The sequence below is a fragment of the Ranitomeya variabilis genome, chromosome 6, assembly GCF_051348905.1.
Source record: "Ranitomeya variabilis isolate aRanVar5 chromosome 6, aRanVar5.hap1, whole genome shotgun sequence".
Taxonomy (NCBI): Eukaryota; Metazoa; Chordata; class Amphibia; order Anura; family Dendrobatidae; genus Ranitomeya; species Ranitomeya variabilis.
The window spans coordinates 548,833,714-548,850,490 of record NC_135237.1 but is presented as its reverse complement, the minus strand read 5'-3'; the positions used below and the strand labels follow the sequence as shown (position 1 = coordinate 548,850,490).

Below are 16,777 nucleotides of genomic sequence, written 5' to 3'. Positions count from 1 at the left end.
AGATGTCCTTGGTCTTCATCGTGTTGTTTGGAGATCTCCTTGGTCTTCATGGGGTTTGGTTATTGGTGGCCCTCGTTAATGAAGTTGCAGCCTCTGTGGCCTTTCAGAACAGGTAAAGTATATACTGACAGATATGTGACACTTAGATGCACACAGGAGAACATCTTCTCGTTAAGCTTGTAACTAATGAAGGGAATTGCTTGCACCAGAATTGTTAGGGTTTTAATAGCAAAAAGGGTAAATACATATGCACATGCCAATTTTTAGTTATTTGGTCCCATAAATTTAACCTATGTCTATATTTTTCTCATTTCACTTCACCAACTTAGACAATTTAGTGCTGATGCATCACACACAAATCGGATTACAAAAATATTTACACACGTTGCAATGTTACAAAATAGGTAAAAAGCCAAGGGGGAGGGGATACTTTTGCAAGCCATCCCCATCTCTTGTAGAAGTAACCTGTGAGTCCTGCTTCCTCCACAAACACATAGAGGAAGCATTTGAGTTCTGAATATCCCACCAATTGTGGAAGAAGCCAGTGAATCCTGCTTACCCAACCCACTCATAGAAGAAGATTGTGCATCGTCATTTTTACCCCACCCATCCATCATGATTGACAACCTTCCTCTATAAATCTGTGGACATTTAGAGCTAGCAGTCCTGGGAGATATGATGGTAAGAAAAAATCCAACTCAAAAAGCTAGAAAAAACACTACTGACTCCAGAGACTATAATGCTGTCAGTGGGATTCATCCGGCACTGTTTTTATCTGTCAGGCAATGAATTAAAGAATGCAGCATAAGGCCTCTTTTACATGACATGATATTTGCGGTACTGGTGCGATCTGTATTTACGTGTATGTGTGTGCCATCCGTGTACCCCATCAGTGTAACACGAATTGGTCTGGAATAAAATGCCGAATAGAACTGACAGATGTTAGGTGTTAGATGTGCAAATATAGAGAATTGATAGATAAATAGATGTCCATGAGAGATATAAGTAGTGCCATGTGTGTGTAGTTTACTATGCTTGAATTTAGCAAAATAAATAAATAAAATGGCATGGGTCCCCCTATTTTTAATAAACAGCTAAGGGAAAGCAGACAGCTGTGAGCTGGTCCTGTTATGCTGGCAAGGGCCCAATGTCCATGGAGCCTATTAATATAAGCTCTCAGGTGTCTGCTTTGCTTTTTCTGGTTATTAAAAATGGGTGAGTGCCCTAAAAAAATGTCATGGTGGTTCCATCTATTTTTCATAACCAGTAAAGGTAAAGGAGACAGGGGCTTTCAAACATATTTCAATTTGTACAATTACTAAGGAAGTCTATAGGTTTTTAAAATATGCAGACAACATATACATTTGATCTTATTTGTCTTTAAATAAAATAAAAACATTTAGCAAAAAGAGTTGTTATGGATAAAGTGCTACTTAATAAAAGGTAACCTAAAAACTTCTACTATTTACTGAATCTCCAGGCAATGTGTACAGTTCTATTCCTGGTACCTGAAAAATGCCACTTACATCTGCGAAAAACTTCAAAGAAAACCACATAAACACAGTGAGTAATTTTTATTAATTTTTTGTCTTTATAGTCAATAATGATGAATCAGGTGTAGAGAGAAGTGAATCAATATGAGAAAGGTTAAAATGGTAGATGTCAGATACAATGTACATTACCAAGACAGATAAGAGACACACCATATGGACAAAAGTAACGGAAGACATGTCGCAATCGTTTGATTCAGGTTTCCTACTCCTTTCCATTGCCCCAGTGTATAAAATCTACCTGTCGCCCCCCATGTATAGCATTCAGCCCTCCATCCTCAGTGTATGACATCCGGCCCCCCACCATGCTATCTGCCTTTATTGACATGTGACAAAATGGCTGGTGGTGTACAGTTCATGGATACCAGCGCGGTTCTGTAATAGGAGCCACCGATGTAACCTTCTATATATTCCAAACACTGTGCCCCTGCCAGGAGCTTCATGGCCGACCAGCTGCATACAGCCGTACATTACCAGGCACAATGCCGAGCGTTAGATGGAGTGGTGTAAAGCCGCCATCACTGGACTCTGGAGGAGACGTGTTCTGTGCAGCGACAGATCACACCTCTCTATCTGGCATCTGATGGAGGAGCCAAGTTTGGTGACCCCATGAGAATGTTTCTCCCTGACTGCATTGTGCCCGCTGTACAGATGGCGGAGGAGGATAATGCTATGGGCTTGTTATCAGGGGTCGGCCTCAGCCCCTTAGTTCCAGTGAAGGTAAAACTTAATGCTTCAGTTCAAGACATTGTGGACAATTGCAGCTTCTATCTTTGTGGGAAAAGTTTGGGGAAGACCCTTTTCTGTTGCCCAGGACTGTGCCCAGTGCACAAGGTCCATACAGACATGGAGAAGGAGTTTGGTGGGAAGAACATAACCGGCCGTACAGAGCTGGGACCTCAGCCCGATCCCATACCTTTGGGATGAACTAGAAGGAGATTGTGAGCCCGGCCTCTCCTCCTCCCTCAATGCCTGACCTCACAAATGGTCTTCTGGATGAAAGGGCAAAAAGTCCCCAAAGACACCTCCAAAAACTTGTAGAAATCCTTCTCATAAGAGCGTGAGCTGCTATATCTGCAGAGGGCCGACTCCACATTAATGTCTATGGACTTAGATTCGGATGTCCTAAATCCTGTAGGCGCCCCAATACTTTTGTTGATATACTGGACATAAATATGATATAGATGATTGATAGATACATTTCATGTTTCTTCCTTTAAGTTGTCTAAGGATGGTCTAGTTTCTCCTTGCGGAACGTGTAATTCTGTGTAAGGGTACGTTCACATGAGAAGTTTTCTTTAGTGTTTTTATTCTGCATCAAAAAGCAGAATTTTGGCAGGAAAAACTGCATAAAATATGAGCATTTTTGCCACATTTTTACGTGCGTTTTTCATGTTTTCTAATTTTCATTTTATTCCAAATCATTAGAATAAATGAATGTAAAAACGCTGCAGATTTAAAAAACAAAAGAGATAAAAAAACAAGCATGTGCATGAGATTTTAGAAATCCTTCACTTTTTTTTAAATTATAAAATGCAGCGTTTTTGCCACAGCAGAAAATGCTGCAAAGACGCCACATGTGAACATATCCTAAGGAGACTTATAAGCCGCGCGATGGTCCTCGCTAGAGTTCTTCTTCATACAAGAAGTTTCCTTAAGAGAACAAGACTTTCTTCTTCTATAACATCCTCAGCTGTACACTAGTAGCACAGGACATAATCCTCCGATATATCATCTGGTTACTTCATCCAGTTAATTGAACCATTTGTTTTCTATAACTCGACTTTTAGTTCAATGTCAGAAAGTTCATACAGTATCAGGAACTTTCCGGCTGTAAGACTCCTAAGTCTTTCCAGCACGCTACTGTAACTCCACTAATGAACTCTCCCCATTTCCTTTCCTCGGTTGGCTGAGTCAATTATGTCCTACAAGTGCCTGGTATGTAACGTTTACCGGCAGATCAGATGGCGGGAAATCTGCTCCAGAGATACTATGCCAAAAAGTATAATAATTTGGTAAATAATTTTGCAAATCTGCTAAAACACAATATACCTTCAATAGTAACAATTTGCCTCTTCCAGTTCTACCTGAAGGGGACTAAGCGATTCTTGCTCAAATGGAATATGCAAATTGCCTCTTTAGAGAAGAAGAGGACTTAAATTCTAGTGCCACCTATTGAAAGCAGCAATCCTGAAAGTCAATAACGACCCTTGACTTTTTTAATTTCCAAGAGGAACATTGCGTGGCCTATAAGTCTCCTTACACTGGCATGTCAGGCATGTCACACTTTACAAGGAGAAATGTTCCTCCTTAGACCCAAGTTGGTGGACTCTCATGCAGCCAAATCAGATCTTACGCTTGGCACTGATGAGGGGCAACACCCCAGAAAACATGTAGGCAAATAGAGGTTATGGTTTGGTTTTTATCCTTAGTCATGTGGCAAAGAATGATAAAGGATCAATATTGACATTTAGGATTGTTACTTCCAGTGGGTACTACTAGAGTTTAAGTCATCTTCCTCTCTGAAGAGGTAGTTTGCATATTTCATTTCCCAGAGGAGCATTGCACGGCCTATAAGTCTCATTACACTGGCATGTCACTCTCTACAAGGAGAGACATTACCCATGAGACCACTTCCTCAAATGGAACAATCGCTCAAGTCAAGTTCTTCCAGCCTAAATTTTCAGCACCATAGAAAGGGTATTTGTAGGCACATGGCTCACGCGGAACTCCATTTTTTTTTAACATTAGTTGTGGGTCTAGCATTTTTAGAATCTACATTATTTTGTGGAGTTAGGAGATTTACCAGACGATGCAGCACAAGGAGGACACTGCAAAAAATATTTGCATGCCCACTTTTTTTGGATGCCCAAGTGCCTTGATGAATTTTTGCTCCTGCTCCTCAGTCATACCTTCTTACATGACAGTGATGCTCATCTTCTCTTCTTCTGCCCTGACGAAGTGTAAATCAGGTGTCAGAGGTTGTGTCAGAACCATAACGGCTAATATCACTGGTCAAGACTCAGCGCCCCATCCAAATCACCGGTGGCCCATGGAAACATAGGAAAAAAAACAGCTACGAAACAATCTAAAAATTCAGTTCCCGGTAGGCTACAACGTCTCTATGCCATGAGTGTTATGAGCAGGATCTGAGGTGATCAGATAATTGACACTACAGTTGCAATCTTACAGTGGTTGTTTCTATCCAGTTAACCCCTTCTGGTGTATCCATATATTTACTTAGATTAGACTTTGATTCAATTTCCTTTGTGTTTTCTCATACAATAAAAGACCAGGAAGCCTAACATTGGGCTCCACTGGCCCGCAATCTGAGGTGGGCCAGTGAGGTCTACCATTAGCCTGGCTGACCTGCCGCCACTGCTCTAGACAATGCAACGGATCTAGCAATTTGCTTTGATCAGATTTGTCAACCCTACAGAAGCTGACTTTATTTTTTTGGTTTTCTTTGATTTTTTTTTTTTGCTCTAGTTTTTTGGAATGTATGAATTTTGCGCAGTCAATATTCAAATTTATTGATCTATAATTGTGAAAATTATAATTAGAAACAAATATATTATTATTATTATTATTATTATTATTATTACGCCTGTTGGCATTAAGCAAGCCAAAACGGATTCTTGTGCATATAAAAAAAATGGCCACGTTCCTCCAAAATCAATGCCACGGCACCACTCACTCACTTCATTGGATCTGAACTAAAATACATACTCCATCCATAGACAGATGCGGGTTTTTCTAATTTTGGATAACCCAATGAAGCCAAAGCTGTGAACAATGCAAAGAATATAAAAAATAAAGATTAAAAAGGTAGGAGCAACAAACGTGCATGGCCAACAGAATACGAGAAATGAACAAGGAAAATGTATTCCAAATGTGATATAATATGTAAATATTTTAAAAATTAATCCATACACAGTATTTAACATTGAATTTAACTGCTTCGTGACCGCCCACGGTAGATAAGCGGCAGCGCATGCAGGCCTTTGTGCCACGCCGACATTTGTCTACGGTTGGCGGTTTTGCTCTGATCAGGAACCCGCGTACATTACAATGTTGGGATTCCGCTGTAGAGGGCTTGCTGTGAGCCCTGACCTCATCGAGATCTGATTGGCTCAGGTCCTGATGACGTCAGCATCATGCCAGCCAATGAGCGCAATCTTTGGGAAAGTTTCTTGTAGTAATAGTTTCCTGGGTGATTTGCCTCAAAGCGCTGTTTTTTCTTCTGATCTGTCAGTGAGAGAGAGATAACAGGAGAAACAGTGACAAATGCTGCTGATAACAGCTGTGTCAATCAGGGATCTTGTTATATAGTAAAAAACAGACAAAGCAATTGCTTAAAGTTAGGGTTAGGCTTAAAATTAGGGTTAAGCTTAAAGTTAGGGTTAGGCTTAAAGTTAGGGTTGGGCTTGATCGCCATTGTTTTACCAATATTTTATTAGTGGTCATGTTAATTAGTCACATCAATTAGTCACGTGAATAAATCACGTCAGTCAAGTCAAAATCCACAATCCTATAATTCTAGGTCAAATTTATGGATGCAAACTATTATGATACAGGAAAGATATATATCTTGGTACCGTGTTAGCCAGTAGACAGAAAAATATTTAGAATTGAGAGTCCTCAGTGGTTGATACCTTTTAATGGCTAGCTTGCAATTTGTTACCAAGAGAGGAATGAGGCAAGAGCCTCACGCCTTACTGACTGCTTTCAAATCTTCCACATAAAACGTTTTTAAACTATATTAGCTTATCCCATTTTGTCATTCAAGCATTTGGTTTATTTAGTGAATGACACATTCGAGTAGAGCTCTCTTAACAATTTCCAGGGGGAAGTGGGGGGATGTCTCCAGAGACTCAAGCTGGGCACAATATATGGAGCACTACAATGGCATATTTGTAATTTTTGCTCTAAAACTTCCAAATCATCCATCTAGTGAAAATGGTCACTATATTCATAGATGAATTTCCAGAGAGCTGTACATTCCAAAAGGAGGGGGGGGGGGGATTCTGATTTTCTGGCACTTAGCAGCTCAGAGAAGTGCCAGAACAGCAGAATCCCCCCTAAAGTGACTCCATTTTGGAAATGACAACCCTCTGGGAATTCATCTATGGGTGTAGTGACCATTTACCTATCTACCTATTTTCCCATGTAAAAATGTAAAATATGAGGTTAAAACAACATTTTAGTGCTAAAAATGTAATTATTATTTCTTCACCACCCTATATAATTCTATGGAACAGCTGTGGTGTCTGTATGCAAACTGCACCACTAGATAAATTCATTCAAGGAAGTAGGTTGTAAAATGAGGTCTCTTGAGGGGGGTTCTACTGTTCTGGCACCTCAGAGGCTCTGACAATGTGACATGTCACCCACAAACCAGTGCAGCAAAATCTACTCTTCAATATGGCACTCCTTCCCTTTTGAGCTCTGCACTGTGGCTGAAATATACTGTAGCTTCCAACAACATATAGGGAGATGACGTACCCAGGGGAAATTGATCAATCAACTGTAGGGTCCACTTTCTCCTTTTACTCTTGTGAAAATGAGAAATTTGAGGCTAAATCAACTTTTTCATGAAAAAAATATATGTCATTTTCACAATCAAGTATTTTAACATTCTGTGAGGCACCTGTGGTATCAAGATGGTCATCACGTCAGCAGATGGATTCCTCAAGGAGTATAGTTTCCAAAATGTGAGGGGTTTCCACTGTTTAGGCACCTCAGGGGTTCTCCAAATGGGACTTGGTATTCGCTTTCGATTCCAGCCAATTTTGCATTCCAAGAGTTAAATGGTGCTCCTTCCCTTCCGAGCCCTGCCGTGCTCCCAGACAGAAGCTTTATACCACATATGGGGCATAGGTGCACTCAAGACAAATTGCAAATTTTGAGGTCCATTTTTCTTGCTACCTTTGTTAAAATGCAAAATTTGGAGCTAAATAACATTGTTGAGGAAAAAAGTAAAGCTTTCTTTTTTTTTTTTGAAAAGCAAAAAATTTGGGGCATAAATAGCATTTTTGTTGGAAAAATGTGTTTTTTTTAATTTTCATGGCTCAACATTATAAAATTCTGTGAAGCCAGGGTTCAAAGGTTCTCACCACAAATCTAGATAAATTCCTCAAGGGGTCTAGTTTCCAAAGTGCGGTCACTTGTTGGGAGTTTCCACTATTTAGGCACATTAGGGGCTCTCCAAACGCAACATGGCGTCAGCTATCGATTCCAGCCAGTTTTGCATTTCAAAAGCAAATGGTAAACTTTCCCTCCCGAGCCCTGCCATGCTCCCAGACAGTAGTTTTACACCACATATAGGTGTTATCGGTGTACTTGGAAAAAATTGCACAACATTTTTTGGGCCCATTTTTTCTTGCTACCTTTGTTAAAATGCAAAATTTGGAGCTACATTTTTTGAGGAAAAAAGTTAAGCTTTCTTTTTTTTCTTCCAAGTTCCTGTGAAGAACCTGAGGGGTAAATAAACTTGAATCTTGAATGTGGTTTTGAGCAGTTTGAGGGGTGCATTTGTTAGAATGGTGTAACTTTTGGGTATTTTCTGTCATGTAGACCCATCAAAGTCACTTCAAATGGGATGTGGTCCCTAAATAAAAAAAATTTGTTTTGTAAATTTTGTTGAAAAGATGAGAAATTGCTGATCACATTTTAATACTTCTAACTTCCTAACAAAACAAAAAGTGTTTAAAAACTTGTACTGATGCAAAGTATACATGTGGGAATGTTATTTCTTAACTATTTTGTGTGATATAATTCTCTGGATTAAGGTCATAAAAATTAAAAGTTTGAAAATTGAGAAATTTTCACCAAATTTCCAATATTTTCATAAATAAATGCAAGTTATATCAAACAAATTTGATCACTATCATGAAGTACAATCTGTCACACAAAAACAGTTTCAGAATCACCAGGATCCATTGAAGCGTTCCAGAGTTATCTCATAAAGTGACACTGGTCGCGAAGGCAAAAATAGGCTCTGGCATGAAAGGGTTAAGATTACAAACATTTCTGAAGAAATTGAAAACGAATATTTTGGGGCGATTTCTATGTTAAACTAAAATCAAACATATTAATAAGTCTCTAAAATTGGATAAAAGAATCACAACCACTTGTTTCCTTAGTTTTGATGATTCACGCTACATCACTGTATGAAACCCCGAAATGTGGTTTGACGTTAAGTTGACCCTTTGCACTTTTCAAGGTAGTTTATTTTGGAAGCTAACGAGGATTAAAGGATTTCAACCAAGTTTGTAAGGATTTCCCAATCCATATGATAGGAGATAGCTTACTGATCATATCTGCGACCCCCCCCACTTAGTCTGTAGCCAGCTTTTCCTTGCCATCCCATAGACAATAAATAGAGCACATGTTCGACTTCGGCTACAGATTCCAGACAAATTCTTCAAAGCGTCATGTTCAATGTGCATTTTTGCCCATTTATTTGTATACACATGCCCTGTTGGAATGCAGTGTTACCGTGAGTGTTTGCTCTTTCTCAGGTTCATTCTATGTTTTTGAAAAAAAAAATATTTAAAACAAGAGCATTAAAATAAGTAAGTGAAGTGAGAGCAATAAATAAAAACAAAATAAAAGATAAAATTCCAATTTCCTAAAAGTTGGGACACTATAAAATGTAAAGAAAACAAGAATGCAATGATTTAGAAAATCTCTTATTTACATATTTTTTTCACCGCAGAACATAGAATAGATCAGAAGTTGAACCTTGAACATTTTTCCATTTCTTTTGATAAGAAGTAACTCGTTTAGAAATTGGTGACAGCGACACATCACAGATCGGTTGGGACAGAGATGACAACAGGCTGGAACGACCAGTGGTACTAATGAAAAACAGCTGGAGGGTATCATGACTGTGTGTAAGAAGGGCATTTTAGAGAGGCAGTGTCTCTCAGAAGCAAAGATGGTCAGAGGACACCAATCTGTGTTCAACTACGTCTAAACATCGTGGAATCATTTAGGAAAAATGTTCCTCAATGTAAAATTGCAAAGGCTTTGAATATCCACCATGTAAACAAGATTCAGAGATTCTGGAGAAATCCATAAGCACAAGGACAAGGCTGATTGTCAGTATTGGATTCTCGTGATGCACGGGTCCTCAGGTGGCTCTGCATTAATTATGCAGCGCCCACACTGCCGCAGGGCCGAGGGGTACCCGGTACCGGGCCTCTGAGTCTCTGCTCTGGGGTTGTCACGGTGGCTAGGCCCGGTCCGTGACCCTGCTGAGGGGCGCGCAATGAAAGGGTGAAGGGAATGGTGGTGATGTTATGGTTGTGCGGTGTTGCGGTGCAGTGCCGGTCGCAGTAAATAACGAGGACACCAGGTTGCAGTCTCTTTACCTCTTTACTGAAGGCTTCAGGGTCCTCAGTCCAGAATACGGTTAACCAGGCTGCGCAAGTCCGGCCGGTCCGATGGCACCTCCAGAGTTCCCTTTGCAGGTGGAAATCTGTGCCTACCTTCTAGCGCTTGTGTGTTGTGGTCCTCCCCTGCTGTGCTTACGGGATAGTCCCCACAACTGTTGTGTCTGTTTCTCGTGTTCCCTCACAACTCGATTCTGATGTTCTTCCACGTCCCCCAGATCTTATGGTTAGGACGCACCCGTCTGACGGGGAGGCTCGGAGCTCTTCCGGGACTCTAGCGTCGCCCCACTCCTGTTGTTACCCCCCTTGTGTCTTCCTGGGTCTATTGGATGAGACAGCCCGCCTATAACTGACTGTCCTGCCGTAGGTTTGAAGTTTGGCCTGGAGCTCTATACCTCCTCGGCGTTCCGGCCACCGGTTATGCGCCTCAATAGGATGTTGCCTCGTCTTACAGCACGACTCCTACTGGAATTCTCCTTGTTGCATTGATCTCGTTTCTCACTCAGCACAATGAACCTCGCTTCTTGTCCTTTCTTGGGGCACCGCCGCTATATCGTGCAGGTGCGGTCCCGTAACGTTCTCTCTGTGTGCTAGGCCTCTGTCAGGATCCCACCCCTGACAAGGACCCCTCTGAATCTTCCCCCTACAACACCCTCTGCCACAAGGTGTTGCCTGGTTCCAACCCAGCCAGCTTTCTGATCTAACTTTCTGCCTAACCCCCAGTTTTACCAGTATGTGAGGAGTGGCCTAATACATAGCACCCTTAGCTCCCCCTGGAGGCCAGACTGTGAAGTGTATTGGTGACTGTGATACCTGGTCAGAAGAACTCCTTCAGTGCCATCAGACGTACCATAGCTCCCCTTAGCGGCAGAGCATCAGTATTGCAGCAACCAGGACTCTGGGGCACTGCAATTACATGATTGGATCATGCAAATCACTTCTGGGACTCAGGAAAACTCCCCAAAATCATTATGATCACAGCTAACCCTGCAATGCTCAAATACAAAATTACAACTCTATCATGCAAAGAAGAAGCCATAATTCACCACACTCCAGAAACGCTACTGTCTTCTCTGTGCCAAAGCTCATTTATAATGGACGGAGGCAAAATGAAAAACTGTTCTGTGGTCAGATGAATCAAAATGTGAAATTCTTTATGGAAACCATGAATGTCGTTTGCTGAAGACTCAAAAGGAGAAGGACCATCTTGCTTGTTATCGAGGAGAGGGACCATCCAGCTTGTTATCAGGGAACAGTTCTGCATCTCTCATGGTTGGGGCTGCATTAGTGCCTATGGCAGTGGTAGATCACACATGAAAGGTGCCATCAGTTCTGAGCTTTATATAGACGTGTTAGAACAACATCTACTCCATCCACACAACGTCTATTTCAAGAAAGTCCTTGTACATTTCATCAAGAAAATGATAAACCACATTCTATATCCATTACAGCAGCACAGCTCGCAGAAGAAGAGTTTGGGTGAGAAACTGGCCGCTTGCAGCCCGGACCTTCCAATTGAAAATATTTGACCCATTATGAAATCGGCAAATACTCCAAACTGTGGAGCAGCGAGAATCCGATATCAAACAAGAATGGAATAACGTTCGTCTCCTAAAACATCAACAATTGTCTTCTCACTTCCCAGATACTTAGAGACTGTGGCAAGAAGTGGGGACTCTGCACCATGGTGGACACAACCCGGGCACAACTTTTTTGAGATGTGTTGCTACCATTAATTTCTAAATGAGTTAATTTAAAAAAAAAATGGAAAAATGTCCAATGTTCACCTTCTCTATATTCATAAAATATGGAGATAAGAGATTTCCAGAACATTTCATTCTAGTTTTCTATACATTTTGCACGGCGGCCCAACTTTTATGTAATTTTGTTTGTACATAAACACCTTTTTTGGGGAACTGTAAGAAAATAAAGATTTAGCATTTTGACATTTTAGAATGGCAGTTATTATTAAAACCTATTTCTCTAATCCTACAAACATAAAATAATAAAAAACAATAAATAATAAATCTGCAATATGTTGGGCTATAGATTGATCTCCTCGGACTTGTATCTTCTTTCAACCTTGAAACTGTAAAACTATGAACTAATAGTCTTGATTTCTAATTCCCCCAAATAAATCTAAATAAATTATAAGATTGTTAATAAAAATGTAACAAAAAAAAATAAATCAACTGTGACATCATGACCGTATATTTCACTCTTAAGATGTCATTTTTGTCTCTTTTTTTACAGCTTTAAAGCAAAGATGTCTTGCAAACATCTGCAAATCAATCTAATCACTGGGGGATAGTTTTCTGGATGTCACATTACTTGAAAATAGATTATTTATTTCCATCAGTCTGAAGCCCAGGATTGAATGATTCCTACCTATATATAATTTTTGAATGACTGTTAAGAAATACTAAATGTCATTGTAACGCAAGAAGAATAAAACAAAATTATAAACTCTTTATAACTGTAATTCTAAATGTCTAAACGAGAAATAAAAATAATCATAAAAATAAAAAAGTTGTCCTCAAGATTTTATTACATACTTGGATATTGTTGGATTTTATGTTTTATTTTTTATTTTTTGCTCAGCTGAAAAAGAAGCTGTAGACTTTATTGGCAAAAGTAGATGTTGTGATTGTGTAATGTGTGCGGCTACATAATGGCTCAGTATTTAAGGGGACTGAAATGGTATCTCAGTGTCCCAATACTAAAGCGGTTATCCCAATTTAATATGTTTTTAGCCCATCAGCTATATGATGTATATGATGTACACTGCTCAAATGATTATTTTCCCTCTTCCCGGCGCTCCCCGCTGCAGCTCTCCTCCTCTCCCAGGGCTGTAATGATGCTCTCTGTTTTGATCTTCTATGTGGGTTTTTGCTTTTTTTGCCTTTCTATGATGCTGCCTTCTTATGATTGGACAGCATGATACAGGGGAAAAAGTAAACACCTCCCAGAGAAGACGCCTTGGGTGAAGGAGAAATTATTTACTTTGGGTGCCCTAAATTACAGGAGTCCATATTTCCACAATGCATTGGAGGAAAGAAAAAAAGTTTTCATCAGCCCCTCGGTTCCTTTTTAGGGATATAAACAGTTTAAAATAAAAAAGAAATAAACAAAGGGTCCTCTTTAATTTTTTTGGGGTAGGATACTCTTAGGTCTTGTCTTTTAAATAGTAGGCTTAAAAAATTGTTGAACTGCTGCATCTCAGCATCTTTGGAGAAGTCCACAATCTGGGGTCTCAACTCAACTGGGTCGAACCAAAAGGTGACCTCCAGCCTCAGAATACTCAATGTAATAAAGACCAGAGAGAAGATCAATTGCATTGAGCTCTATCAGTTTTTTTGATTTTCGATAGGTTAAATCAAGTTTATTAATAGTGTTTTTAAATAAGGGCTTGTATAACCCAGTCCTGTAAAGGCTGAATCAATGGAAACATGTACCATGGTAAGACCAAGCTTAGGTACCCTATGTAATCTCAAATTATTTGAAATATGGCAAACATTTAATTCTTATATTATAAAATTTTTACAATATGATTTTCCAAACTACTTTTTGTAATAATTCCTTCGATTGCTGTCATTCAATAGGATCATTTACTGTTAATTTCCAGTGTCTCAAAATACATCCTGGCGGTATGAAGGACACACACACGCGGCTGAAATACTATTCATAATTCAGTAGGAAGTGTCAGACAGCCAAACTAATGATTAACAGCAATTGACCTTAAATTATAACGTATATAATATCGCTGTACAGTAAGTAGTTCCGTAATAACGTAATCATTGCTGTCTTACAGGAAAATTACCGTTACTCATCCCCTGAAATCATCTTATGTCTCTACTCTCTATAATAAAGTCCAGCTCCATTTCTGTTTTATCAAATTGTTCTTTCTAGCGAGAAGAATTCTGATGTATATCACATTAATACTATTAAATCAGTATTATTGCAGTTATATTCTTGTACATAGGGGCAGTATTATAGTAGTTATATTCTTGTACATAGGAGCAGTATTATAGTAGTTAAATTCTTGTATATAGGAGCAGTATTATAGTAGTTATATTCTTGTACATAGGGGCAGTATTATAGTAGTTATATTCTTGTACATAGGGGCAGTATTATAGTAGTTATATTCTTGTACATAGGTGCAGTATTATAGCAGTTATATTCTTGTACATAGGGGCAGTATTATAGTAGTTATATTCTTGTACATAGGTGCAGTATTATAGCAGTTATATTCTTGTACATAGGGGCAGTATTATAGTAGTTATATTCTTGTACATAGGTGCAGTATTATAGCAGTTATATTCTTGTACATAGGAGCAGTATTATAGTAGTTATATTCTTGTACATAGGTGCAGTATTATAGCAGTTATATTCTTGTACATAGGGGCAGTATTATAGCAGTTATATTCTTGTACATAGGTGCAGTATTATAGCAGTTATATTCTTGTACATAGGGGCAGTATTATAGTAGTTATATTCTTGTACATAGGGGCAGTATTATAGTAGTTATATTCTTGTATATAGGGGCAGTATTACAGTAGTTATATTCCTATACATAGGGGCAGTATTATAGTAGTTATATTCTTGTACATAGGGGCAGTATTATAGTAGTTATATCCTTGTACATGGGGCAGTATTACAGTAGTTATATTCTTGTACATAGGGGCAGTATTATAGTAGTTATATTCTTGTACATAGGAGCAGTATTATAGTAGTTGTATTCTTGTATATAGGGGCAGTATTATAGTAGTTATATTCTTGTACATAGGGGCAGTATTATAGTAGTTATATTCTTGTATATAGGGGCAGTATTATAGTAGTTATATTCCTGTACATAGGGGCAGTATAATAGTAGTTATATTCTTGTACATAGGGGCAGTATTACAGTAGTTATATTCTTGTACATAGGGGCAGTATTATAGTAGTTATATTCTTGTACATAGGGGCAGTATTATAGTTGTTATATTCTTGTACATAGGGGCAGTATTATAGTAGTTATATTCTTGTACATAGGGGCAGTATTATAGTAGTTATATTCTTGTACATAGGGGCAGTATTATAGTAGTTATATTCCTGTACATAGGGGCAGTATTATAGTAGTTATATTCTTGTACATAGGGGCAGTATTATAGTAGTTATATTCCTGTACATAGGGGCAGTATTATAGCAGTTATATTCTTGTACATAAGGGCAGTATTACAGTAGTTATATACTTGTACATAGGGGCAGTATTATAGTAGTTATATTCTTGCACATAGGGGCAGTATTATAGTAGTTATATTCTTGTACATAGGGGCAGTATTCTAGTAGTTATATTCTTGTACATAGGACAGTATTATAGTAGTTATATTCTCGTACATAGGGGCAGTATTATAGAAGTTATATTCTTGTACATAAGGAGCAGTATTATAGAAGTTATATTCTTTTACATAGGAGCAGTATTATACATGTTATATTCTTGTACATAGGGGCAGTATTATAGTAGTTATATTCTTGTACATAGGACAGTATTATAGTAGTTATATTCTTGTACATAGGGGCAGTATTATAGTAGTCATATTCTTGTACATAGGAGCATTATTATAGTAGTTATATTCTCGTACATAGGGGCAGTATTATAGTAGTTATATTCTTGTACATAAGGAGCAGTATTATAGAAGTTATATTCTTTTACAAAGGAGCAGTATTATAGATGTTATATTCTTGTACATAGGGGCAGTATTATAGTAGTTATATTCTTGTATATAGGGGCAGTATTATAGTAGTTATATTCTTGTACATAGGGGCAGTATTATAGTAGTTATATTCTTGTACATATGGGCAGTATTATAGTAGTTATATTCTTGTACATAGGGGCAGTATTATAGTAGTCATATTCTTGTACCTAGGAGCATTATTATAGTAGTTATATTCTCGTACATAAGGGCAGTATTATAGTAGTTATATTCTTGTACATAAGGAGCAGTATTATAGAAGTTATATTCTTTTACATAGGAGCAGTATTATAGATGTTATATTCTTGTACATAGGGGCAGTATTATAGTAGTTATATTCTTGTATATAGGGGCAGTATTATAGTAGTTATATTCTTGTACATAGGGGCAGTATTATAGTAGTTATATTCTTGTACATAGGAGCAGTATTATAGTAGTTATATTCTTGTACATAGGGGCAGTATTATAGTAGTTATATTCTTGTACATAAGGAGCAGTATTATAGAAGTTATATTCTTTTACATAGGAGCAGTATTATAGATGTTATATTCTTGTACATAGGGGCAGTATTATAGTAGTTATATTCTTGTATATAGGGGCAGTATTATAGTAGTTATATTCTTGTACATAGGACAGTATTATAGTAGTTATATTCTCGTACATAGGGGCAGTATTATAGAAGTTATATTCTTGTACATAAGGAGCAGTATTATAGAAGTTATATTCTTTTACATAGGAGCAGTATTATACATGTTATATTCTTGTACATAGGGGCAGTATTATAGAAGTTATATTCTTTTACATAGGAGCAGTATTATACATGTTATATTCTTGTACATAGGGGCAGTATTATAGTAGTTATATTCTTGTATATAGGGGCAGTATTATAGTAGTTATATTCTTGTACATAGGGGCAGTATTATAGTTGTTATATTCTTGTACATAGGGGCAGTATTATAGTAGTTATATTCTTGTATATAGGGGCAGTATTATAGTAGTTATATTCCTGTACATAGGGGCAGTATTATAGTAGTTATATTCTTGTACATAGGAGCAGTATTATGGTAGTTATATTCTTGTACATAGGGGCAGTATT

The 16,777-nt window shown here is 38.1% G+C and overlaps 1 protein-coding gene across 1 annotated transcript in view; it reads left to right on the top strand.

Annotated features, from left to right (window-relative positions):
• OC90 (otoconin 90) overlaps positions 1 to 16,777 on the top strand; it is a 123,265-nt gene that overhangs the window by 35,508 nt on the left and 70,980 nt on the right. Inside the window, exon 4 of the mRNA XM_077271249.1 lies at positions 1,481 to 1,563. Within this exon, the coding sequence (XP_077127364.1) occupies positions 1,481 to 1,563 (83 nt within the window). The remainder of the gene's footprint in view (positions 1 to 1,480; positions 1,564 to 16,777) is intronic.